This window comes from Primulina tabacum, chromosome 15, assembly GCF_025594145.1.
Source record: "Primulina tabacum isolate GXHZ01 chromosome 15, ASM2559414v2, whole genome shotgun sequence".
NCBI lineage: Eukaryota > Viridiplantae > Streptophyta > Magnoliopsida > Lamiales > Gesneriaceae > Primulina > Primulina tabacum.
Genome location: NC_134564.1, coordinates 35950979 through 35975460, shown reverse-complemented (window position 1 = coordinate 35975460; position 24482 = coordinate 35950979). Strand labels below are relative to the sequence as shown.

Below are 24482 nucleotides of genomic sequence, written 5' to 3'. Positions count from 1 at the left end.
CAATAAGAAACAAACATGTTACCTTATCTTTAGTAACAATTAGAGGATTAAACATTTTATGTTATAAAAAGTTATAACTAGTGGTAAATGTAACTTCGGTCTCATACGAACAACCAAATCATCATATTTCGATTGCTCTGAACATGTATGCCTCCAACATTATGAAATGAAATTAAAGCACATATCGATACTATAAAGAATTTCTAATTAATCTTTAATAGTATTGATTAAACAGTAGTATACTTGTGTAGTGAATTATAACTATTATCAGTTGCAACATGTGTGATTGCTATGAATATGAAAATTAGAACATATCTAACGCTCTAAAGAATTTCCCATTAGTATTAACTTATAGTAATTAGTATTAAATTTATTGAATCAAATTTCACTTCTATGTCTTCAATTCTGAGTTTTGTTTTGTCATGCAATTAAAATAATCGAATTAATTTTAATAATCATGACCGAGCAAATGAAAGACATAGGTAAGTATAATTTCTCATTTATTCCACAATACAGTTAATATTATTAATTCCACGTTGATTTTTTTAATTGCAAGTTTTTCCATAATATCCAATTCGTTGGAGTTGATCCTTGTTCAAATTACTCCTCTTTCCTTCCCAAGTATTATTTTTAAGCTTGTAATTTAATCTCATTACAATTATTTTTAATAATTCATTTAACTATATTTATTCAAGTCTCACTTCAATTGATTACGAATTTCATTGTGATATTTACAAGATGAATCAAGTCTCTTTGGCTTTTGCAAAAATACCTCAAAGAAATTGCTAGTGGCCTTTTTCTGAACTATATTAGTACATGTGCATTTGCAGTACTCAAGTTAGATCACAAGAGACATAAGAATCAGTTTCATTGGCCAGTATACATGGACTCATTTCATGCATCAGCAGACAGCAGTAATGGTAAATGGAAATCAAATTGGATAATATAACATTATATGCCCGTCAGCCGTCCCAGACTCCTTTGTATTTATGTTTTTCTCACACAAAATATGAGCCTTAAAAATTGATAGAAAAACTCGTTATCTAGCGAACCCATCAAAAATCATACTAATTTTTCAGCAAATCCCAAAGCTCATGGTGAGAAACAGAAAGGAAAGTAAGAAAGAACTAGCAAGGTTGAAAAAATGAATTGCAAGATTCGTTAACACAACAGAAAATATTGTTTCCTCAGAATACAAGGCACTTAGATAAAACTTCATTCATCAAGTAGCATCAGTGTAGAGGATGAGATTATAAATTCATTGCAATCTCTCTCCACATTTAACATAGGATTGAAAAGAGAGGCGCCGCAAAAGGATTGTCTACTGCCGGTGCTTTGGCGCAGAACGCCTTTGTCTCTTGTACATCTTATGGCCATCCTCTTTAAATGAGACTGGCTCAGTATGGGTAACTTGGGACTCACCCTCAAGTGAAGGTTTAAGGGCTGATTTGTCTATAGCATTCGGGTCAGGTGAACTCACAACTGTTTCAAGTGTTTGACTTGAATCATCAGTGGCATGCCCTTTCCTTTTACCTCCAGCACCAATTACCACTTCATCAGAAACCATATGTAAAGTTGGATTTTGATGCTTTGGTGAAGACAATTCAGGAATATTTGTATCACCCTGCAGAATGGAGTGCTTCGTGTCTTCCTCTGCAGGGGTACTAGAGCCTGATGGTATTGGAATCTCAGGATGAGAGGGCACCAATACATGAGGCTCAGAGATGGACCGGTCATCAGGTTTATTAACCACAGTTTCTACCTCCTCATGGTCTGGATGGACAGGTGACAAATTAGGCTCCTGCAATGGATGCTGACAGGCATTGGGATCAATCAAAGGAGCGGGATGAATTTTGTTCGAATTGGCAGGGTCAATATGATCTAGCTTTATTGGAGTCTGTACATCTTCTGATAAGGTATGGTCAGGCATTGGAATCCTCTGTTCTCCTTCAACGGATGCTGACAGGCATTGAGATCCTCTGTTCTCTTCTTCTCCTGTGTTCTGTGCTGCAGTATCTGCAGATTCTGTTAGCAATGGCCCAGTATCCCCCAAAAAATTGGCTTCTGTACCCGTTGAAAGAATTTGTTTTTCATTGACTGATGGTACACATGGTAGATCTAGCACAGATGGGTGGACACAGGATGGTGAAGCTTCTCTACTTCCAGTTATGGTATCCAACTCTATCATCTCGGACTGTAAGCTGTCTTGTAGTTCTGGCAATGGGGAGTAGCTTGAGAACGGCGTAACCAACGGTTCAACATCCTGTCCAGAAATATCATGGGGGAGTGAAGGGGAACCATCGGGTCCCAATGAAACAGACGGTGTTGGGGATGATGGTCCAGAGGTATATGGATAATATGAATTGGCCACCGCACTTCCACCACCAAAAGATCCACTCATTCCACCTCTCCTCCTCGGCTTGCAACGTTTCGTTTTAGGGCCAACCAGAACCATATCAGGCGTTGATAGTGTGGCCTGGTTTTCATTACTCATTCTCAAAGCAACGGAACAAATACCTTGAATCTTAACAAGGGCCTCAAATATTGGATTTGAAGTTTCTGTACAATTTAAGGAGGATGAGAAAATTCATACATTGCTTCAAACAATGAGGCGCTAAGAATGTATTATTTTCAGTTGTATGAAAATTCAATGTGAAAATGTACAGGCAACCTCACCTGTGGCTTCAGGATCCAATTTCATTGCACTTTGATCCGTTATATCCGGGTATTCAGGTGCACTCAGGGAAGAATCCCATGTCTGAGGTGTATCTGGGAGTTCAAGATTTGAGGATAGAGTAGAGTGAGACGTTGCCAATGAGGTAGAAAACATTCCCGGCACGTTTAAACATCTTTTACGGCTCTCAGCCAATAATCCACCAGCATACCCACCCCTTTTTTTTGGTCTGCCTCTCTGTACTCTAGGCGGAATAAATTGAGTTGCAGTTTGAGATGGTGCACAAAAATCTGGGCGAACAGTGAGACGATGATCCTCATGAGCCACCCTCAGAGAGTATTCACATATATCCTGGATTTCCTTAAGGACATGTTCCCCTAAGGCCTCAAGGCCTTTGTGCATGGCATCACTAGCACGATGGTATATTTTTTGCAAGCTCTGTGCCTGGACACAATGACAAACTATAATATCAACACTATCATAAAAACAACGTGATAGGAACATGGTAATCAATGAGATCAAAGTAATTTACCATTGCCTCCATTGCCCCTCCAACCCCCTGGTATCCTGTATTTGGTCGAGAAGCAGGATTACCAATCAACAACCGAGTAATCTGCCTGTACCATATCATGTATGGATCACTCTGATCTATTGGAGACTCAATGGGAGGTGCATATACAATGCGAGCACAGCGGTCTGTCCACATATCAACAAATTGCCTGTGATGTTGGGCCCAATCATAATTCTGTCTCCCACGACGATCGGTCAAATGGATGTCTGGGATTGTGTCACAAACTCTCGGAATGGTTTGTTGCTGCCCAAATTGACGCAAGACACGATCGGGATGGTGGAATTCAACCACATCGAAACAAATGAGAGGAGACACTGTCTGCCAAATTCTTCTTCCAGACAGGCAATAATCCGGGAGACTGGCCAATACCTCAACAGGATATGGGTCCCATACAAACTAAAACACGAAATGGCCCTCAAATACTAGATATGAAACTCAGTATAAACTGTGTGTTATCTTGCAGGTAAATGCAAACACAAAATGCTAATACGGAAAAATAATAACCTGGTCATCCTTCATATTGTCTAGCTGGTCTCTATATAAGACTAGAACATGTGTGCCAACACTCTCGAGCTTGAAACCGACATTCCACCTGCAAGCAACAAATTTACCATAAAACCAAGATATTGGGAATCGGATGAGAAATGTTGTCGGAATATTTTCATTGAACCTAGAACCATAGGGGGCTGCAGGCGAAGGGTACTCTCCTGAAACCCTATCAGGTGATGTATGCTCCCGAGGTGCTATTCTCCCAGGACGGACAAAAGGCACTCTCTCCCATGCCCATATCTGATTAATAATCATGAAGACCAAATATCTCTCTATGTTCAGTTTTGTTTATTCAGATATTAAACACCAATGTAAACAAGGAAACTATCTGCACAAGGCTAGCCATACCTGCAGAAGTACAAGTGGACCACAAATATCTGATGTCTCAGGTTTTGTTGCCCGGCACAAAGCACGGTAAAGACAAGCAAGGACAGCGCTACCCCAGCTAAGCCTACCAGCTGATTCAAAATCCCTAAGGAGTGGCAAGTACATCAACTTGACCTTATTATTGGACATGTCTGACAACAACTGTCCTCCAAGCAACTGCAAAATGTATGCTCTAGCATAAAACTTCACAGTATCCTCCGATGCACCATCAGGCAGTGTTTTAAATCTCTCCTGTAAGCATCGAATCTTAAGACGGCCACGATCAAAATCCTCTGGAGGCGGTCTAAATCCCAATAGCTCATTACAAACTTCCTGCCACTCATCCATTGACCGATTGGTATCAACACCTGTAATAGGTTCACCATCTACTGGGAGACCCCATAACACAGAAATGTCCTGCAGTGTTACAGTAGTCTCACCAACTGGTAAATGGAAAGTATGTGTCTCTGGTCGCCATCTCTCAACCAATGCAGTGATCAAAGCATGATCCAGCCTTATACGACCAGCCATGTAAACCCCATAAAAACCTGCTTTCAGCATCTTTTTCTGCACACGAGGGTCCAAGCCACCCAAGCGCCAAAAGTGTCCATCACATCTCCTGCATGTCAGAGGCTCAAAGTCTTGACCATTCCATATGTCTGTAGATCGGTGATGATCTTGTAAGGTAAGTACAGAGTCATCAATGGGTCCAGGATGCAATGTGTGACCAAGTCCAGCATCCATATTTCCTCGAGCGCCTAAATGGAGAGTTACATATAACAATAACAGAGTTAACTACTGACGAGCTTGGCATGCTTCCACGTCACTAAAGTAACAAAGTATAAAATAAACATAAAATATATATGCAAATAAGTAAATAAAAAAAAAATCGTACTTCTCAGAAAATGTGTCCTCTGGACCCTTGAATACTTACATGCTGTAGATTCATGAAACAAAATGAAGTTCTTATTTCTGCAATTGTCAGTCCTAATCAACTCTGTCATCTTTACCTAATACGGAACCTCATTAACTCATCCTCAAGGCAAGACAAGAATATCAAATTCTGGTCCTTGTATCGAGAAAGAGAAGGGGTAAGTGAGGTTGAGAAGTAGGGACTGTTGGAAACTTTTAAAAGTTACTGATGATATTTCGCGTGTGCGCCTGCTTCTACGAGTAACAGGGTTCAGATGAAATGGGATTTAGCAGAATAAATAATAGCAAGGAGATTTCTTTCGGAAGAAGAACAAAAAAGTGCGACTGTGTCAAGATTTATGGAATAGCTACAGAGGAACTAATAGGATCAATCAAGCTCCATGAAAATTTGTTTAAGCCCGAGAACTGGAATAATAGATAACCACGATGTTAAATTTAGTGCTTATTTGCCAATGACGGTAGTTTTACCATTATCCTCTAACCAGAAGAGTATCTTTTATGTAACACGCATCATTTTTCAACTTCAAAGATACAATTACACTTTCATTCCTCTTAGTAATTTACTCTTTTTTTTTCGGAGATTTTCAATATCAGACAACGGTAAAACTTCCAAAGAACTATCATCAATTCATTATCTGCCCGGGAAAATTTTGGGGGATAGTAAAAAAAGTTAGAGCCAAAATTCAGTTATTGTTAACTTCCTCTTTATCTTCGTCATCACAATGAAGGTACAAGATAAACCAGAAGGCATGTCCATCACAACTTTCAAATACAAAGAGGACTTAATGTAAAAAAAGAAAAAGTCATAACAACCAGCTTCATGCCTTGTGATTATATGATTTACCTCCAGTTATTAAATGCTTTGATATTTACACGAACAATTAACAAAAAACACAACCACATTATGAGAACAATCAATCCGAACGGCATCAGTTTCCCCGTGAAAGATACACCAAACATCATACCATTTGAAAAATTCCCCAAATCACAGATACAGAAGAACTCTTACCTCGTAACGGAGACCCACAAGCTCCAGTATCTCCACAGCACAAAACTCGAACACTCGAATCACTCAGACAAAAGCAAACTAAATGTACGCGCAACCGCGTATAGAACTAATCGTAACCCAAGAAAAACCAAATCTTTAGAAGAATAAACAAGAATAATTAATGGGTTTTGAACAGCAAAAGAAAAAAGGAGGGAAGAGAAAGAGCGAGTGCGTGCAATTCCAACGGCTATTCAAATCGGTGTTCTGCGCGAAAGATCTCCATTAGAAACGCGACTTCGCCTGTCTTGCACGCTTTGGAAAAGATAAAGTTGCTAGGGTTTTTGTATTGTAAGCGTCCCCATTTGTTGACAGATCCGCGATTTGCTTCTCATCTTCCTCCAAATATTAAATATATATTCCCCTATATATATATATATATATATGTGTGTGTGTGTGTGTACACACACACACTCTGTAAATATATTGTAAACAAATTACATGATATTCTGAAATTCAAATTACAATGGCTTTTTATTATCTATACTATATTATCTTTCAGTAATTTGTTTTCAAATTTCAAATTATCATAGATTATGAAATTTAAATGCGTCGAGTTTTCAAAATTAAGTCGTATCCGTATTCATGATTCAAACAATTATGATATGATTACAGTATAATATACGAAATAAAGTCGCATCTATATTCATGATTCGAACAATTATGATATAATACAGTATAATATGCAACATCTGAATATAGATTTTCTACTATACATGTAAGATTTATATAAAATGATTTTGAATGAACTATTCGCCTACTAACGGATATATACAACGGGTAATTGTTACTTAAAAATTAAAAGGTGTGAAAAAAAAAACTATTTTATATGATTTTAAAATAGTACATATATTTTATTTTAATAAAAAAAAATAAAATTTTGTTATTTTAAAATAAATAGTTTTTTTTTTATCTATATATGTGTGTGTGAGTCAAGTCTCGATCATAAAACGCAATTTAAAATTATGAATAAAAATATTATATAGTAACTAAAATTTTGCAACCTAAACAACAAAGGGCATAATATTTTGCTTATTTTACCCCCACAAAATCACCACATTACATATGCCACCTTCCATTTGCACCACTTGACCAACTCTATAAAATCAAAGCAAAATTGCTCCATATCTCACCACTTACATCTAAGACATTAGAGGCAAACAAAATCGAAGATAATATAAAAGGTTGGAGATGGAACAAACTGGCAGGCCTAATGTATGCCATCCCGGTTCAACGAGAGCCACAAATTTTGGTAAATTTCTAAACCATTTAGTGTAATTTTTGTTCGATTTTTTATTTTTTTATAAATGAAAAATATTCGATGTGAAATTATGTGTGTTTGGAAGGTAAATTTTTTCATAGTAAAAGCATATTTATATTTAATTTTTTTTCAAAAAAATAATATTTTGGTGTGAAAACTGTTAAAAAATTCTTTTCAAAGTTAGAAGTAATGCTTGTTATAACGTCTGTTTTAGTTTTTTTTTTAAAAAAAAAAACATCTTTTTGCTTCTCTCTTAAAAAACTGAAAAAAAAAAAAATTTTTTAATACATCCAAATATTAAAATTGTTTCTCATTGTTTTAAATACTTAATGAAATGAATAAAATTGTTCTCATTTTTTAAAATACTTAGATAAATGAAGCTCAATGAAAATTTTCTCGAATTGTCTGCTTATATATATATTTCATATGGCTCTATATATTAAATATAGCATTGAATTTCGCTTTTTTTTCAAGAATAAATTTTGGGTTTTGTTTCAATATACGAAATCGAATTTTCAAGCTGATTTGTTATAATTTTTAAGTAAAGAAAATCGAATTAATTTACTTAAATGGTTACTTGGTTCTGTCCCCGCACGACCATATCTAAATTTGTTCTTTTGGGCCACATGTTAAAAAAAATTTCAAAAAGTGGACTGGTATTTGTACATTAAATGTGGGCCACAAAAAGCCCATTTCCTGAGAGGACAATTTTCAAATGGCCCATTTCGGTAAATATTCTTTCAGACATGATGGTTAGTCGAGAGGCTTACGGCTCTAGGGACATTGCGATCGATACTAATCATGTAAGCTTTAACCAACCACTCAAACGTAGCCCGGATGAATACCTGCCGATTCCAAATGTGATTAAGATCATGCGCCAAGTCCTTCCTCCACATGTGAAAATTTTAGACGACTCGAAAGAGATGATACAAGAGTGCGCCTCCGAATTTATTGCCTTTGTTACAAGAGCAGCTAACGAAAAATGCCATGGAGATTGTCGCAGAATCATCAAGCCCGAGGACATACTGTCGGCACTGGGATCAGTAGGGTTTGATGATTACGTCGAACCTCTCGCTATTTTCTTAAAGAAATATCGGAGTGATTCTCAAGATAACGTGACTCGTCTCCATTCTTTTTCTATACCCAAGATTCCAGAGGCAATGAACCTCTTTCGACATCCTCAGTCTGAATCTACCATTTTCGGGTCCGAGCCTCGTGTGATTCAACCAACAATAGAGTTTGGCCATGTGACGCCCCCAACATCCACATTAGATCAGGCTAATGCAGATGAATTGGCAAAAATTCTAGACTACTTAACCAAGGATCAAAGCCGTCAAAGTGAAAATCTTTACAACAGTTCACCTTAGAATAAACCACTTGATTGAAATATATGATTTGCATGGAATACATTATATATTTGGCATAAAATTTTTGTTTGTGTAGTTGCTTAGATTGTCAAATTGTCGTCGAATTACTTAATAAGTCAGAACAAATATATCGTGCTTTGGATTTGAATGGTATTTTGTATTTCATCGAGTTTATTTGAAGAGCCTGTCAAGATCCAGAAACATCGATTTATCATTTTCAGTAGATCTAGTTGGAAGGATTACTGTCCTTGTGCATGCCCACAAGGAAAATTAAGAGTTTATCAAAATTTCCAATGATATTTAAATCTATATATGTATAATTCTATATACATGTATTTAACAAATTGTCTAAATTTTTTTTTTTATAAAAAAGGTGACATCTTGAAACTTGTAAAATCTAAATATTTATGTTTCTAAAAAATCGAATATAATATTTATGCGTCCGTACCATTATGTGTTAGATTTCAAATTTTTATACGAATTATAATTTAATTTTCCCTCGCACTAGAATGCCAAATTAAAAAATAGTACGATAAATTAGTTATAATAATAAAGTATTAAAAACCCCAATGTTCGCGAGCAATATAATAGATAACTATAATTAAACGGTATTATTTTCTAAGTTCTAAAATAAAATTACGAACACAACTAATTTTTCTTCGTTTGATAATATATTAATCACTTATCCATGGGCGTTGAGATGCTATCTTAATTTAAAATCAATAACACTATAAACACATTCAACTATGGTTGTTTTATCAGCCAAAAAATAACATAAACAAGGCAAAAACTTGTGTTAGATGATCTAACGTGTTGTATTTTGTGAGACGGATATCTTATTTGGGTCATCTATGAAAAAATATTACTTTTTATGCTAAAAGTGTTACATTTTATTTTGAATATCGACATGGTTGACACGTATCACAGATAAAGATTTGTGAGATTATCTCACAAGAGACCTACTCAATAAATAATGCATAAGAAATAAAAGACGAATAGATAAAGAAATGATAACCTACACATATAATGATTGTCGGAAATTCAATGCTAAAAAAATATGACAATAACAACAACAATAATATTAGCTAAACTAATTTATTATTTGCATGAATAAAAAACCAATAAAATTTTTAAAGGCAATAACATGATTGATACACAGTACAAGGCAACAACTACTACATCTTCATTGTAGATGCTGAAATGGTAAGGTTCATTGAAGCTACTAGGCATTATACAAAAATTCATCTCCATTAACCAAAAAGAAATGATAGAGGAGAATTTGGACCATATGTCCATGAGCCCAATTAAAGTTTAGACAACATTTGTTAACCAAAATTAAAGATAGAGTGGACCACAAAAATGATGGAAAGAAGGGCAAAACGGTCTTTTCCGCGAAATTCGCATTCGCTCTAATTAGCTATGGTTGATTGAAAAAAATACTATGTAAAATTAATATCATTTTAGATAGCGTGTTTTTAAAAATCAGGCATGAAACTTTTTGTTAGAGAATAAGTGTGTATGAGTTTTTTATAACATAGATAGATGAAATGTATTGGATTTTTGAAAAATAAAGATTTATTAGACTTTTAATATTTTTTAAGGAAATTATTTAGTGCAATTACTTTTAAATAAATTAATATATATGTATGAAATGAAATTAAAAAGACGAGGAGGCCCAACTTCCAAGTTCCAAGCATGAGGGACAGCTTCAACAGTTGGAGGTCCACATGTTTATTCAGACCTTTGTGTAAGTGACAAAATACATTGAAATTATTGAACATGTAAAGAGACTGCATTGGTATCGGCGTAGCCCGCGGGCCCAGGCCAGTCTCCCACTCAAGGGGCAAGAGTCAATACTCATCTCTCTCTCTTTTCTTTCAGCATTCTCAAAGCTTTTTCTTTCACTTTTTCCTCCTTTATTTACTACACACTACTTGTTTTACGGAAGAGGAAAAGAGGTGGGTTTGAGTCATTTTATTGTTCTATTTTGTGTGTAGTTGAGGGCCTTCATTTGATATAACTGTGAGCTGCTAAAGGTTCGATCTTTGTGACTTCAGGTTGCGTCTTTTTGGGTTGGCCGCTTTTTTTGCTTTGCTTTTGAACTGATCCAGTGGTCTTCTTGGTGCGTTTTGCTTCTCTGCGTCTCACTGGGTTTCTTGGTTTAGTTTGTGAGATTTTGGGGGGTTTGGTGGATCCATCTTGGTGGGTTTTTACATGGAAGTGGTGGGTCATCGGTCAAGATCTGTGTGTTTTTCATGGACCTTTCCTTTTTGTTTCTCGCTGTTTTTATCCTTAATTTATGCTTATCTTCTGGTATGTGGTAGGCTTTGACTGTGAAGCATGTTTGAGGTACTGCACTTTGTTTCGCTTGTTAATTGAATCTCTTTCTTTGCAATTCAGTGGTGGTTTGGAGAATGTCTACTTTCCTGTTTAAAAATTTGATTTCTTGAGGTGAAATGATTGTATTTTGAGGCATCAGTTGATGGCAAGTTAGATGCTTTGTTACTTTTCTGCACATTGTGTGGATCTGCGGCTGCATCGAAATTTACTTCCTGGCCTCTTTAACTCCTGCTACCCTTTCGTCACCAGATGTTGATTGATATATTTTTTTTTTTTGCGGGGTTATGTCAAAGATCTGTATGGTATCTATATGGACTTTGCTCCCTGTTTTACCCTTTGTTCAAATTTCACCCAACTTTAGTTAGATTTGTTGTGCTCTCCGTATTATTTATCTTTTGCATTGTCTTGTGGCTTAACTGCAGATGTGGATGCAATTGTAAATGACGACGCCTGATTATGGTATTGAATGGGGATACGCTTTTGTTTGGTTTTAAGAGTCTGATTAATTTACGGATTCTGTAATCTTTGTAATGGCTTCTGGTTCTTGCACCAAGGATTCCTCAGTAAAGCATAGCAAAACTAATGGAGTGCAAGTCATTGAAGGAAATCCTCGGAAGGCTTGTCCCATCCCAAATCCCAAAGTAGGGAAATTAGACACCTCTGCAAAAGAAGTGTCTAGAACTGTAAAAAATTCTGCCTCAAAGGAACTTACCACTGAAACTTTACTAGAAACAAAGTCGGTTAGTTCCTTAGTTGGTGAAGTGGATTCAAACTTACATTTGGGTAGCTCAAAGCAAGTGCAAACACTCAACTGCGATAAGAAAACATCCGATGATGCTGGAAATATAAAGAATCTTGCGGCGTCTACCAAAGTTTCGGATGGAGAGCATGGTGTTACAAAAGCTAATGGCGGTGCTAAGAATATTGATCGGAACGATTTTGTCGAGAGTGGCAAGAGCAGTCTGTGCAGGGGTAGCACAAGCACAGACATAAGTGATGAAAGTTCTTGCAGCAGCTTCAGTAGCAGTGTTAACAAACCACACAAGGCAAATGACCTAAGGTGGGAAGCAATACAGGCCGTTCGTACAAAGGATGGGGTATTGGATCTGAGGCACTTCAGACTACTAAAGAAATTGGGCTGTGGCGACATTGGAAGTGTCTATCTCTCTGAGTTATGTGGTACTAAGTGTTACTTTGCAATGAAGGTAATGGATAAAGCGTCACTAGCTAGTCGGAAGAAACTGTTGCGTGCCCAGACAGAAAGAGAAATATTGCAGTCTCTAGATCATCCTTTTCTCCCAACCCTATACTCGCATTTTGAAACAGAAAAGTTTTCATGTTTAGTGATGGAGTTCTGTCCTGGTGGTGATTTACATACGCTACGACAGAGGCAACCAGGAAAGCATTTTTCTGAACAAGCTGTTAAGTATGCCCCTTTCTTGACTCTCTCGCCATATTATATTATTGTTGTTGTTTGGTTTCTTAGAAATGCAGCATTTATTTTCTTGAACTGCAAAAACTTATGTTGTCGTTGCTTGAAAATGTTGAGCTTCTTTGATTGATCTTAGTTGTGATTCAACAAGCATTTGGCCTCAAAGTGTTCCTGTACGCCAGTTCTAAATACTGCATTACTGAGAAGCACAGGACAAAATTACATTATTATAAATTTGCATATAAAACTTGATATTTTTTTTCGATTTGCATTTGATGAGTGCGCTAAGAAGCACTTCATCGGCTGCTCATACTTGGGTGTCCCCACTCCCTCCAATCTGTTTACATTGCATTAAAACTCCTCCATTCTTTAAGTCCCAGTTAGCAATGTTTTGGGGCACTTACATTGATGCATTTACTCATGGATCACTTTTCTGGTTTGGAATATTTTCTTATGTGTAATTTTGCTTACAGGTTTTATGTAGCAGAGATCCTTCTATCTTTGGAATATCTCCATATGCTCGGCATTGTCTACCGTGACCTAAAACCAGAAAATGTGCTCGTGAGGGATGATGGGCATATAATGTTATCAGATTTCGATCTCTCTCTTCGCTGTTCTGTCAGCCCAACTTTGATCAAGTCCTCGTCTCTTGAAGCGGAGCCCCAACGTAAAGACCCTGTTTATTGGGTCCAACCAGCTTGCATCGAGCCATCTTGTATCCAGCCATCATGTATAGTCCCGACAACATGTTTTGGTCCTCGTTTATTTTCGAGCAAATCAAAGAAAGAAAGGAAGCCCAAAATTGAAACTGGCAACCAAGTAAGCCCTTTACCGGAGCTCATTGCCGAACCAACAGACGCACGCTCAATGTCCTTTGTGGGCACCCACGAGTACTTGGCACCTGAAATCATTAAAGGTGAAGGGCATGGCAGTGCTGTCGACTGGTGGACATTTGGGATTTTTTTATATGAATTATTGTTCGGTAAGACCCCTTTTAAGGGATCAGGTAACCGAGCCACCCTTTTCAACGTAGTAGGCCAGCCCTTGCGTTTTCCAGAATCGCCGGTAGTTAGTTTTGCGGTAAGAGATCTTATAAGAGGATTACTAGTGAAAGAGCCACAGCATAGATTGGGGTACAAACGTGGAGCAACAGAAGTGAAGCAGCATCCCTTCTTTGAAGGTGTGAATTGGGCTCTAATTCGCTGCGCAAGTCCCCCAGACGTCCCTAGACCGTTCGAGATCGAGAAAATTGCTGGCCCTCCAGCACCAGCAGGTGTAAAAGTTGCCCCTCCAGCCATCTCTTCTCAGCAGAGTACTAATAACTATTTGGAGTTTGATTTCTTTTAGTAGTTTTTTTGGCATTTGAGCCGCTGTTTACTTTCAGTGAACTAGAAATATGAATTTTTTTCAAGCATTTGTGAGAACTTCAAGTAAATGTTGGTGCTTGCATTATTGCTATGCAAATGTTGTGATTCTGTTAACATCAATTTCATGTATGCTTGAAGAAACTAATAAACATGTTCTAGTTGAACATAGCAACAATTTACAGTGTCCAGTGTATCAATTATTAAGTTGAGGGAAAAAAAACAAATGCGGTGAACGTGGATCGAACATCCCAACTGAGCTATCCCCGCTAGTTAAGTAGTTAAACCGTGCAATATTAAAGTAATATAAACCAAACTTTTAAATGAAGCTAACTTTTGCTTTTTCTTGAAAAATGGTCACTTTTCCATATTCCTTTTCCATTATACATTAAATATTAAATCTTTTAAAGAATGAAGTGTCCATTCACACAATATATGTGGAATCGATTAATGAATATTGCCCACCATTACCTTAATTAATTGGCAAAAAAAAAAAAAAAAAATTTGATTAGACAAGAGCATGTGAATGTGTAATGGCTGACACCTCGGAAGATTCTCCAAGATAATAAAGATATAAATAGTTAATCTTGAATAATGAAGCTGATACATGTTAAAATAGTGTTTAGCATCTTTTGATGGAGGAAAACAACATGCTCAACACTTTGCCTTTTGCGTCTTTTCATGCATGCCCCTCAACGACTTTTTTGGTAAATTTCAAGAATAGGTAACTTTTCTTTATTCCACTCGTAATTATATTTTTACATATTGTAAATACTCTCTAAGTACTAAATTCGGGCAGATCCATGAATTTAGTTACTAGATCACTTACTTTATTTTGTATTATAAGATTTAACATTTTTCCAAGATTCGATATATTTTTTTTTGTATGTTTCTGTTTTATTTGATACCATCAAGGGTTAGGGGAAAAGTTAAATATGCTTGTGGATGTAGACAGTTTATTCCTTTTTTTTTCTTTCTTTCTATTGCCGCAAACTTGCTTTTCATCTGTGGGCTTCTTCTGTTACCAATAAAATTTCAAGACAAACAAGTCCTCGTACATATAATGTAAGGCATAAAATACAATAATATGTCCAAATCTGCAATTCATCAGAATTTGGAATTTATTATTTTCTTTTTTTAATCTCAACCGATGGAGTTTTTCGAATCTTTTTATTAAAATTCCATTTTGGGCTGATTGTATGGACTTCCTTGAACTCCACACTTATCTGGGTCAATAATTGGGCCCACACAATCTGAAATCGCGTTAGCCCTTTATGTTCGTCCAATAAAAGACCAAAAAAAAATAAAAATAAAATGGAAAGACAAAAAACAAAACATGGAAAAGACAAGGCAAGGCAAGAAAATCATTAAAATTGCGAGGTGTCTTGTCGACTCCCTAGTTTTAATCGTGTCCCACACTTAATAAATTACCATCGATTGGTTAGCTTCGTCCAATAAATTCAATCTGACATTTTTTCCATTTATAATTTAATTTCAATCAATACCTGGCAACTTTTTGACCCTTACCTTATACGGTTGACATTAATCGAATAAAGTTTTATGTGAATAAAATTTAGCATTTCGTTGAAATCAAGCAACTTTATTCGATTAATGTCAACCGAAATGCTAAATTTCAATTAATGGTGATAGGTGTGATCTTGGACATTAATTTTGCGCAACTTTGACGAATATTTGATGCAATTATTTTGAGTGATAATGGTGATAGGTGTGATCTTGGACATTTCTTTACAACGCAAAATTTGGTTTTTTAGCGTTACCGTGCTAATTGCGACTTATATGTTCGAACAAGATCCGATAAGGGGTTTTTCGATGTTACCTATGGGTAATATCTCAATTTAATTATTAAATATCTGCAACGGATTCACGTATATTTTTCACGTGAACTAAAACATTGACGACAAAAAAATTTGTGAACTCTTTGTAGATCTGCTTGTGGCACGAACAAATCCAAAACGGAACAAAGATGTTCGAATAGGAATTTAAACTTACACGCATCTCAAACGTTAATGTTTTTTTTTTACCTGTTCCCCTTAATCTTCTATCAACTTATTTAAGGGGGTGTATTGATTATAGACTTTTAATGACTTTTGTGGAGTTTTAAAAGTCTAGAGTTATTCAAACTAGACTTTTATATACTCCATAAATGTTTAGTGGTATTCAATGTAAACTTTTGTAGAATTTTAAAAAGTCATGTGGTATTCAAACTTACTTTTAAAAACTCTACAAAAGTCTATAGGTATTCAAAATGTCAATAGACTTTTAATGACTCTATGGAATTCTATTAAGTACAAGAATTATAGCCTAAGGTACAACAATAAAATGTCAACAAAAGTCTTTGATTCAACATAAAGAATTGGATGTACATTTAATTGAGAAATCTCTCAAATTCAATACAAACTTTCATTCTTTTCTCATCTATTTATTTTTCCTTTTATTTGTACTTTTTAAAAACATAATTAAAATTTAATTTTTTTATTAATTATTATATACCATTTTATTTTTAATTATTTTCTTTAATTTTAGTTAATCTATATATTAAATTATTGTATAAGCAAATTCATACCGATACTATACCAAAATTTTCGGTATACCGAACCAAAAAAACCTTACATTTTAAAAAAATTTATAATTTATTGTTTTAAAATATTATATATTTTAAAATTTTTGTATATTTTTCCGGTATTTCGGTATATATCAAAATTTTCAAATTGGATATCGTTACCGTACCGAAAAATTCGGTATTGTTACCGTACCGTATCGAGAAATCTTCGGTATACTTAAAATTCGGTAAATTCAATATTTTTTTGTTATGGTAATCTCGGTATACCGAAAATTCGGTATTTTTTTCCACCCCTAATAGGGCTTGTATTGGCATGTGCTATATTATCAAATTTTCTTTGAAAGAAGTGTCAATTTGATGAATTTCAAATTGAACTAGATAATGAAGCTCAATTGTCTTCATCAGCACAAGTTTATGAAGGTGACGACTTTGATCAGTTATTTAATACTCAAAAATAACAACGAGCAAATGCTAATTCATGAAGGGATATCATAGCCAATGGAATGTAGAACGATGTTGATCAAATTGTCAGTAATGATTAGATTTTTTTTATAAAAGACTACTCATTATTTTGAGTGTTCTTTTAATAAAATTTTATTATGAACTTATAAAAATATTATTCATTAATATGTTGAATTGACATAAAGAATTGAAATTTTGATTTCAATAAATTGGATAGTTCATTTGTCGTTTTTCACAAATTAAATTGATTTAACTTTTAAGTAAGTAAAATTCATTTACATTCATAAATAAAAATAATAATTTAAAATTGAAGAGGTTATCTATGTCCAATAATTATTTTAAAAAAATTATTAAAAAATAAATCACAATTATAAACTACAAAATTCACATAATTCTATGAAAAAGTTTACAAAAGTCTACAAAAATCTTGGAAAAAAGTCTATAAGAGTCTATGAAATTTGTTTTACAATTTTACGAGATTCTATAAAAGTCAATAAAAATCTATCAACTCCACAAAAGTCCATCATTTAAAAAAATCATTAAAATTTTTTGAAAGTATAGAATGAATACACCCCCTAAATATTTTCAAGTTGTTGCAAACGTTTGCATGGTAACTTGTTAAAAATGTGTCATGTGAATTTCATATTAAATATCTTATTTTAGCGATATTTATGCTGCGAGACATTCGAGTTTTTATTCGATTCCATCTTTGGTACTGTCGTTAGTAGACTAGATTTTGACTTTTGAGGGAGTTCACATGTATTTATATTCGTGAGATGTGTCGATCTTGTCCATATCTAATATGAAAAATGATATTTTTAACATAAATTTTTTTTTATGAATAAGATCAGATAAGAGATCTGTCATAAATTAACTTGTGACGATCTCATATGAGTCTTTTGTGTTTTAAATATTACTTGTCTATGATTTTCACCATAGGTTTTTAAAGTATAACAATTTCCATGAATATATAAATTCACAATAACTCATATATATAGAGAGCATCGCACGATTGATCCGACTTATGAAAAATTATTAGTTTTTATGTCAAAAATATTATTTTTCACTTCAATTATTGAACGAGTCGATTCATCTCATGGATATAAATTCGTGAGATCATATCACAAGAGACCTACTATAAAAATTAATGTTAAAAAGAGTGAAATAGTAAAAACAAACTATATATACCGGACAGCTACACAATATTTAGGAGAGTGCTAAATCACAGTTCTTTTGTCAAAACAGAGGTAATTTTCCGTAATAATATAAAGAAACCAAAAAATAATAAAATTTCCGATTGTTATCTAGTGAATTTCATAGGACACGAGTACTGCCATTTTTCAACGTCATACGAAGTCAAGCAGATCCCAAAACATGGCAAGTATATAATTACTGTGGAAACGTTCTGGGTCGGTGAGTATTACTATTAAGTCTAAATAACTATACTTGGAAACAATCGGCCAAAGATATTCTTTATTCCAATCACGTGATTAAAAAATTTTGCTTTTGTGTTTTCTTTTCTTTCAAATTGTGAAGGAGGAGAATTGGACATCTATAAAAGATCCAAGAAAGGTAGTGTCTTTTTCTTCAGAAGGAGGTTTGTTTCGAGGGAAAAAAGCCCGCATTTTCACAAAAACCACACGGTATTGTGAGAAAAGCCCACCCATCATCACGAGGGAACCACGGTGAAAATTCGAAATCTGGCCTGAATCTATCTGCTAAGGTGTACTTGATGAAGGAAAGCACAATGATGTTCATAACGGAAGATATGATCATACAGTTTCAAATCTTGGTGGAAAAACGTCAGTTTCTCTAGTTGTCTTGCTAAATAATGTTCCATTGGTTGATCTTTGGATCTGCCGCTTGCTGATGTTTTCATGTTTTTAATGCAGTTGATGAGCCACTGAAGAAAACTTTCCAGGTGATTTTTGCTACCCATTTGTTATGTTTTTCGAGTGAATATTCTGGAAAAGTTTGATTTTCGATGAACCCAAATTTGTGTGTGTGTTTCTTTCTAAAGAGTGTTAATTTGTGTTTTGAACAAGTGTTGGTTGCTAAGCTATAATTTTTCTGATTGTGGCTAGAGATAATGTAATGGACAAAATAGTCATGCTGCTGATTTAAGTTCTCGAACAATGGAAATTGACTGTGATCTGGTTTTAGGATATTTAGAGCCGGGTTTCCTTTGCTCCTTTCTTTTTCTTTTTTTCTGAAATTTCTTCCTGGGTTTTACTGTTATTCAAGTAGTATTTATTGGTCTTATTTAAGTCAAGATTCATTTTAGAACCATGAGAAGAAAAGTGGTGCTTTCTTGGATTCACTGAACTTGTTCATGCATCATCTTCACGTCTTTTCTCAGGTTTAACTTGATCTGTTCAGTTATCCTGATCCCCAAATTATCTGATGTAACTTACAGTTTCTCATTTTGTCATAATCGAAATTGGAGTTTCAGTACATCGAACTGGTGGAAGCTTGCCTTTTATTTTCTATGCACACGTTCACGGTCAATGTGAAATGAGTGCAATTAGATAGTTGAGACTTTTTCATTTGCAGAATATGCATCTAGGGTATCAAAGGGAGACTTTGGTGAGGTTTCTCATGGCAAGGGATGGAAATGTATTGATTGCACATAAAATGGTTAGTTCCAAATTGGCTGGAATCCATTTAAAGTTATCATTCTCGGTAGTTCTTAACAGTAGTCATATTTTTCAGCTTACTGACTGTCTAAACTGGAGGATACAAAATGAAATTGACTGCACATTGAGGGTTCGTTTTTTAATTTTATCTTCATTGGAACCTTGCATCGCTATTTTCTTTTCCCTGCTGATAGGGTTGGTTGCTTTTGTAGAAACCAATTGTCCCTAGTGACATGTATAGAGCAATAAGGAATTCTCAGTTTGTGGGAATGCCTGGATACACAAAAGAGGTTCCTCTTTTGGCTATACGTCTTATTAGAACGTTGTTATTTTTTCTCCATGGATTATTTATTGAAGTTTCAGCAACAATGCCATAATACAATAAACATTCATTGTCATATTGTTCTTTCATAGGGTCTTCCGGTCATTGCCGTTGGTGTTGGTCTCAGCACGTATGACAAAGCATCCGTAAGTTACGAGCCATGAATCTCGCGTAAAGCAGGAAACTATGCAGCTCTTGCAAATATGCAAAATTATGTTCTTTATTGTGGAAACTATTGTCAAGATTTTATGCTCCATAATTCTTGGTTTTCTCCGTTCCAGATTCATTATTATGTTCAATCACATATCCAAATGAATGAATACAGAGATCGTGTCATACTGGTTAGCTTCAGAATCTACTGCCCTTCAATGTTTAAAAAATGTTGTTGCTATTTATTAGCTAGTTGACTTACTCAAGTTCATGTTGTATAGCCTTCTGCAACAAAAAAATTTGGACGGTATATTGGCACATGTATAAAGATTTTGGACATGACCGGTTTAAAGCTCGCTGCCTTGAATCAAATTAAGGTGTCATGACTATTTCCTTTTTCTTTCTTCTTTCAATGGAGCCATCACTCATTTTATTTCACACTCTGTGAACCACTCTATCATTTCTTGGACTAACATACATTTCTTGGCAGTTATTGTCTGCGATATCTACTATTGACGACCTAAACTATCCAGAGAAGACAGACACTTATTACATAGTCAATGCCCCATACATATTTACAGCTTGTTGGAAGGTTTGCGCTGAAGCATGCCTTCAGTTTATCTCAAATAATATGCAACATTCATCTGACAATTTTCTGCTGCTACAGGTTGTTAAACCTCTTCTGCATGAGAGAACTAGGAAGAAAGTACAGATTCTTTCAGGATCCGGAAGGGACGAACTGTTAAAGGTAGGCCACTCTTCTGGTCTATGAGCATAGACGAGCAATCAGTGGCGGAAGGAGGGGGTGTGTTGGTAGGGTTGGTAATTAGACTGCCTTTACATTTTCCCTGTACATGCATATTTTTCCCCAGTAGTAATATAAAACACAAGATTTCATCCAGGAAACTCCCATCATTCAACTTTTACCATTGCGATGTGTGCAGATTATGGATTATGAGTCTCTCCCACATTTTTGCCGAGGGGAAGGCTCAGGATCATCCAAACATGCCAGAAACGGAATGGTTAGTGACTGTTTTTCATTGGACCATCCGTTTCATCAGCAGCTATACAACTATGTTAGAGAGCAAGGCAAACTGGTGGAGTTAGTCACTCCAGTCAGACACGGTTCATTCCATGTGGACTTTCCTGAGCCTGATCCAGTAGACATCAAGATTGCTCAAACTATTAAAAGTGAATTTCAAAGACTTGGGAAGCAAAATGCGGTTATACACTCATTGCAAGAGCTTAAAATTTCTGGGGAGTGAAGCCATATGAAGCTTACATGCATCCAACGCTTTTTATTTTCAGTGAATTAAATAATTTCAAATTCGCATGTATCTGTCCCTTATTAGCACAAAGCATAAGATATTATCAAAGCAAAATGCTTCATCTTTCAAGCCAATTTATGGCAACAATAAAGTTATCTTATACTGAACATCATGTAAACCTACTGTACATCATGTAAACCTACCTGAATTACGATGGTCTCCCATGGTTCTAAATTACAAGACATACAATCACACTCAATGGAATCGAGTGTTTTTTACTCAAATATGATCATCTATAATTTCAACCATGGGGGAACCACAGCTTGAACAGAAATTAACCACAATCAGAAATTATAACAATAGCATGAAATTTCAGCTCAGCTGTTTGTAACAGCTATAGGCAAATGCAACTGATATAGCAGCACCGACAACAGCAAGTGAAGCATATGCATCTTCACGCTCCCAGGTTTCAAACCACGTAGGCATTGAGCACACTTTACGAGGACCAGTTCCATTTCCACTATTATTTTGAGAAATTTGTCTCTTATAAGGCCTTTTATTTTCGTTAGTAACATTTTCAACAACCTTGGCAGACTCCACCTTTCCTTGTGATTCAAGGTTCTGACAGCAAGGGAAGCCATCATTCTCTTGACAACATCCCGTGCCATCTGCTTGAGACGCGCACATGCTTGCTTTTGCATTTTTTATTCCTGAAGTCTCATTTGTGCTCCTATCCGTAAATATTTCACCGTTGATCTGAAACCTTAGTTCCTGTGACTTTTTCTGGTCGTCTTCTGATAATCCCATTTGTCCCCTGCAAAAATAAATCAAATATTTATGGGCCAAGCTCATAAAGAAAATTCTAATACTAGTCTGCTATCTATATATTACCTCCATAGGCAATCGACAATTTCTCCTTTCCCAATATGCTGTTCAAGCAACACAGGTACATCTTCAGGCATGACATATCCGTACCTGCCGCGTGGTTGCAATATTATCATTGTTTAATAGTGAACAGGCAATTTTCAAGGAAGGAAGAAACTGCTCAACAACATTAGGTAAAGGAGAACTAGTTATCCATGTACCAGTGGCCAGTGACTTCTTTTTTTATGTTTGGTCCAAAAATGATCACATTACCCGCGTACTTATGCCCTCCAATGTGCGAACATGGCCCAACCGTCACTTTACCCTGTAAACCACGCAATTCTATCTCATCCTTAAATTTATTAATAACAGAAGGTCCACAAACACCACATCGTCGATCCCTTGAGCCATGACAGCATACAAAAATATAACAACCCCTCAAAGCTTCTGGGCTTCCAGGCAACCATTCACAATCCTTCACGAGCACCTCCTCAACAAATGTATCAACATCAAAATGTGTTAATCTCCTGTAATATATTCAAATTTACGATCTTTCGTGTCAAATACAAAGGAATGCTATGGGTTTCCAAAGCAGTAGAAGATGAACTTTAACTTTAACCTGTATCTAATCATGTCTGGAAAGATTAGCACATCGCCGTTTGATGTCTCAGTACCATCACGTCCCTCACATATAGTTAAACGGGTCTGAAAATATTTGTGAGAGAGTGATTGTCATCAAATGGATAATTCAAAATTCAAACCATGGTAAAGAGGAAACCAAGTCGTGATTTTCCACACATTTTATCATGGAAACCCAAAATCTCACATCTTCATGCTTGATACTTAATATCTATATGCAATTATGCATGCTATAAACAGAGAGAAATCCGAGACCATTCTAAAAAGCAGAGGAGCTGATCTTCTTGACAGAAAACCAACCTCCATTAGTTTCTCTTTCCATTGAAGTGCACAAAATAAAAGGAAAATATTTTGTTTTATAATTAACAGTATTTTCCAGTCAGCGAAACAGCAAGTTGCGAGTTTTGAACTCATGCCCAAAATGATCAGTTGTCGCATGTACACAGTGATTGGAAGCTTTCAATGTTTGAAAAATGGCATTTGAGAGCTAGATTTGTCTTAATATTCCACATAAGTTGAGAGAATGGGTCAAAGAACACAGCCTTATAATTCGAATAGCTTCATAGAGCCATTTCACTAATTCTATCTATTGAATTACATGGTAATAAAACAAAATTCATCACCCGGTAAGATTGATGCATATCCCGCACGCCCATCAAACAACTTCCCAACACAAACACATACAATGAAAAAACTAAATCTACATCAAAACCCAGTTCAAGTTTTCCTCAAAACCCATCAAACATCCATAACCTTGCCATAATTCATAAACATTCTACCAGATGAAAAAAAAAGCAGACGTTGCACCGCCGCACAAAATCCACAGGAAAGAAAAAAACCCTCTACCTGTCGGATCATTTCTGTCTTCCTCGCAGCTAGAGCGGCAGCAAGAAGCCTGGGCAGCCGATCGAACTCAGCCGCTTCAATACGAGGCGGCCACACCTGAGGGTTCTTGTAGCACAAGAAGACGTGGCGCTCGTACAACTCCACAGTTCCCACAAGTGGACCCTGCCTGAAATCGGGACGCGAGAAGCCATACTCGGCTTCGTTGACAAATCCAGCGTCGTATCCCCAGCCGAGGAAGCCATCATTCTGGAAGCTGCCGGAGGCGCTACCGATTTGGGAGGCGTCGAGAAGGTAACTATCGGGGTCGGAGACAGCTGCCGGCGAGGAAGCCGAGGCGGAATGGTGGTGCGCACTCAGCAATAGAAGAGGATCGTCGCGATTGCTGGCCATTATGGGGTTTGACATTGGATGCTTTACAGTAAGAGTAGAGTAGAGGAGGTTGGGAGTGTGCTTTTGCTCCTAGGTTGGTCAAGTGTCGATTCACATTCCACGCTAGTGCTTGAATATTTACCTTCCACAAAATTATTAGCATCGCAAATTATGGGCATCGGAGTCGTGGATGGGATGAACTACAATTTAATACGTGTTTTGCTACATTAGTTGGAAGCCGAAAACCGCTTGAAATAATAATAAGACAACAAATCTTTAACCAATATATATAATATAAAAAAATTGACAACTATTTGTTCTCCATAATACTAAATGATTTGATGTTAGATAAATACAATGTTGAAAATTTTAAGGGAAATTTTGTTTTAGGCAAAGGGTTTCTCACGTTGTCCTTTCGCCTATTCTTGCAGTCAAAAGTATTA

At 35.8% G+C, this 24482-nt stretch overlaps 4 protein-coding genes across 12 annotated transcripts; 2 read left to right on the top strand and 2 right to left on the bottom strand.

Annotated features, from left to right (window-relative positions):
• Positions 1-1128: 1128 nt before the first annotated feature.
• Positions 1129-6470, bottom strand: LOC142526537 (uncharacterized). 2 transcript variants are annotated; one of them, XM_075631007.1, is made up of 7 exons: positions 6097-6470; positions 4143-4909; positions 3916-4034; positions 3750-3837; positions 3207-3641; positions 2677-3118; positions 1129-2559 (listed from the first exon to the last, which is right to left on the bottom strand). In XM_075631007.1, exons 2-7 carry the CDS (start codon positions 4902-4904, stop codon positions 1322-1324), a joined length of 3084 nt encoding a protein of 1027 aa, XP_075487122.1. In that variant the 5' UTR covers positions 4905-4909; positions 6097-6470; the 3' UTR covers positions 1129-1321. The 2 variants fall into 2 exon arrangements, with proteins under 2 accessions (XP_075487122.1, XP_075487121.1); XM_075631006.1 differs by having other exon boundaries at positions 4143-4918; positions 6103-6470.
• Positions 6471-10552: 4082 nt separating this feature from the next.
• Positions 10553-14019, top strand: LOC142526426 (serine/threonine-protein kinase D6PKL2-like). Of its 7 annotated transcripts, XM_075630829.1 has the most exons (4): positions 10597-10724; positions 10824-10888; positions 11529-12532; positions 13012-14019. In XM_075630829.1, the coding sequence occupies exons 3-4, from the start codon at positions 11637-11639 to the stop codon at positions 13883-13885; spliced, it is 1770 nt and encodes a 589-aa protein (XP_075486944.1). In that variant the 5' UTR covers positions 10597-10724; positions 10824-10888; positions 11529-11636; the 3' UTR covers positions 13886-14019. The 7 variants fall into 7 exon arrangements, with proteins under 7 accessions (XP_075486943.1, XP_075486944.1, XP_075486945.1 ...); XM_075630828.1 differs by lacking the exon at positions 10824-10888 and having other exon boundaries at positions 10553-10724; XM_075630830.1 differs by lacking the exon at positions 10824-10888 and having other exon boundaries at positions 10610-10802.
• A 4207-nt stretch (positions 14020-18226) lies between these two features.
• On the top strand, positions 18227-21488 carry LOC142526332 (SEC14 cytosolic factor-like). Of its 2 annotated transcripts, none has more exons than XM_075630651.1 (12): positions 18227-18358; positions 18482-18747; positions 18838-18866; positions 19499-19582; positions 19658-19711; positions 19794-19871; positions 19996-20049; positions 20185-20244; positions 20335-20430; positions 20544-20645; positions 20721-20801; positions 20998-21488. In XM_075630651.1, exons 2-12 carry the CDS (start codon positions 18678-18680, stop codon positions 21316-21318), a joined length of 1029 nt encoding a protein of 342 aa, XP_075486766.1. In that variant the 5' UTR covers positions 18227-18358; positions 18482-18677; the 3' UTR covers positions 21319-21488. The 2 variants fall into 2 exon arrangements, with proteins under 2 accessions (XP_075486766.1, XP_075486767.1); XM_075630652.1 differs by having other exon boundaries at positions 18231-18362.
• Positions 21422-24239, bottom strand: LOC142526331 (uncharacterized). The gene is made up of 5 exons (XM_075630650.1): positions 23671-24239; positions 22805-22890; positions 22407-22712; positions 22213-22296; positions 21422-22135 (listed from the first exon to the last, which is right to left on the bottom strand). The coding sequence occupies exons 1-5, from the start codon at positions 24073-24075 to the stop codon at positions 21694-21696; spliced, it is 1323 nt and encodes a 440-aa protein (XP_075486765.1). The 5' UTR covers positions 24076-24239; the 3' UTR covers positions 21422-21693.
• Positions 24240-24482: the final 243 nt, after the last annotated feature.

Excerpts from the sequence above, each read along its gene's own strand:
- LOC142526537 (XM_075631007.1), bottom strand. The coding sequence starts at position 4,904 with ATGGATGCTGGACTTGGTCACACATTGCATCCTGGACCCATTGATGAC. Across the intron at positions 3,838-3,915 it reads GCAGCCCCCTATGGTTCTAG|GTGGAATGTCGGTTTCAAGC; the intron begins GTTCAATGAAAA and ends TGTTGCTTGCAG. Across the intron at positions 3,642-3,749 it reads ACAATATGAAGGATGACCAG|TTTGTATGGGACCCATATCC; the intron begins GTTATTATTTTT and ends TTCGTGTTTTAG.
- LOC142526426 (XM_075630828.1), top strand. The coding sequence starts at position 11,637 with ATGGCTTCTGGTTCTTGCACCAAGGATTCCTCAGTAAAGCATAGCAAA. Across the intron at positions 12,533-13,011 it reads TTTTCTGAACAAGCTGTTAA|GTTTTATGTAGCAGAGATCC; the intron begins GTATGCCCCTTT and ends TTTTGCTTACAG.
- LOC142526332 (XM_075630651.1), top strand. The coding sequence starts at position 18,678 with ATGAAGGAAAGCACAATGATGTTCATAACGGAAGATATGATCATACAG. Across the intron at positions 19,872-19,995 it reads TGCCTGGATACACAAAAGAG|GGTCTTCCGGTCATTGCCGT; the intron begins GTTCCTCTTTTG and ends GTTCTTTCATAG. Across the intron at positions 20,802-20,997 it reads GAAGGGACGAACTGTTAAAG|ATTATGGATTATGAGTCTCT; the intron begins GTAGGCCACTCT and ends CGATGTGTGCAG.
- LOC142526331 (XM_075630650.1), bottom strand. The coding sequence starts at position 24,075 with ATGTCAAACCCCATAATGGCCAGCAATCGCGACGATCCTCTTCTATTG. Across the intron at positions 22,713-22,804 it reads CCAGACATGATTAGATACAG|GAGATTAACACATTTTGATG; the intron begins GTTAAAGTTAAA and ends AATATATTACAG. Across the intron at positions 22,297-22,406 it reads AAAGAAGTCACTGGCCACTG|GTACGGATATGTCATGCCTG; the intron begins GTACATGGATAA and ends ACCACGCGGCAG.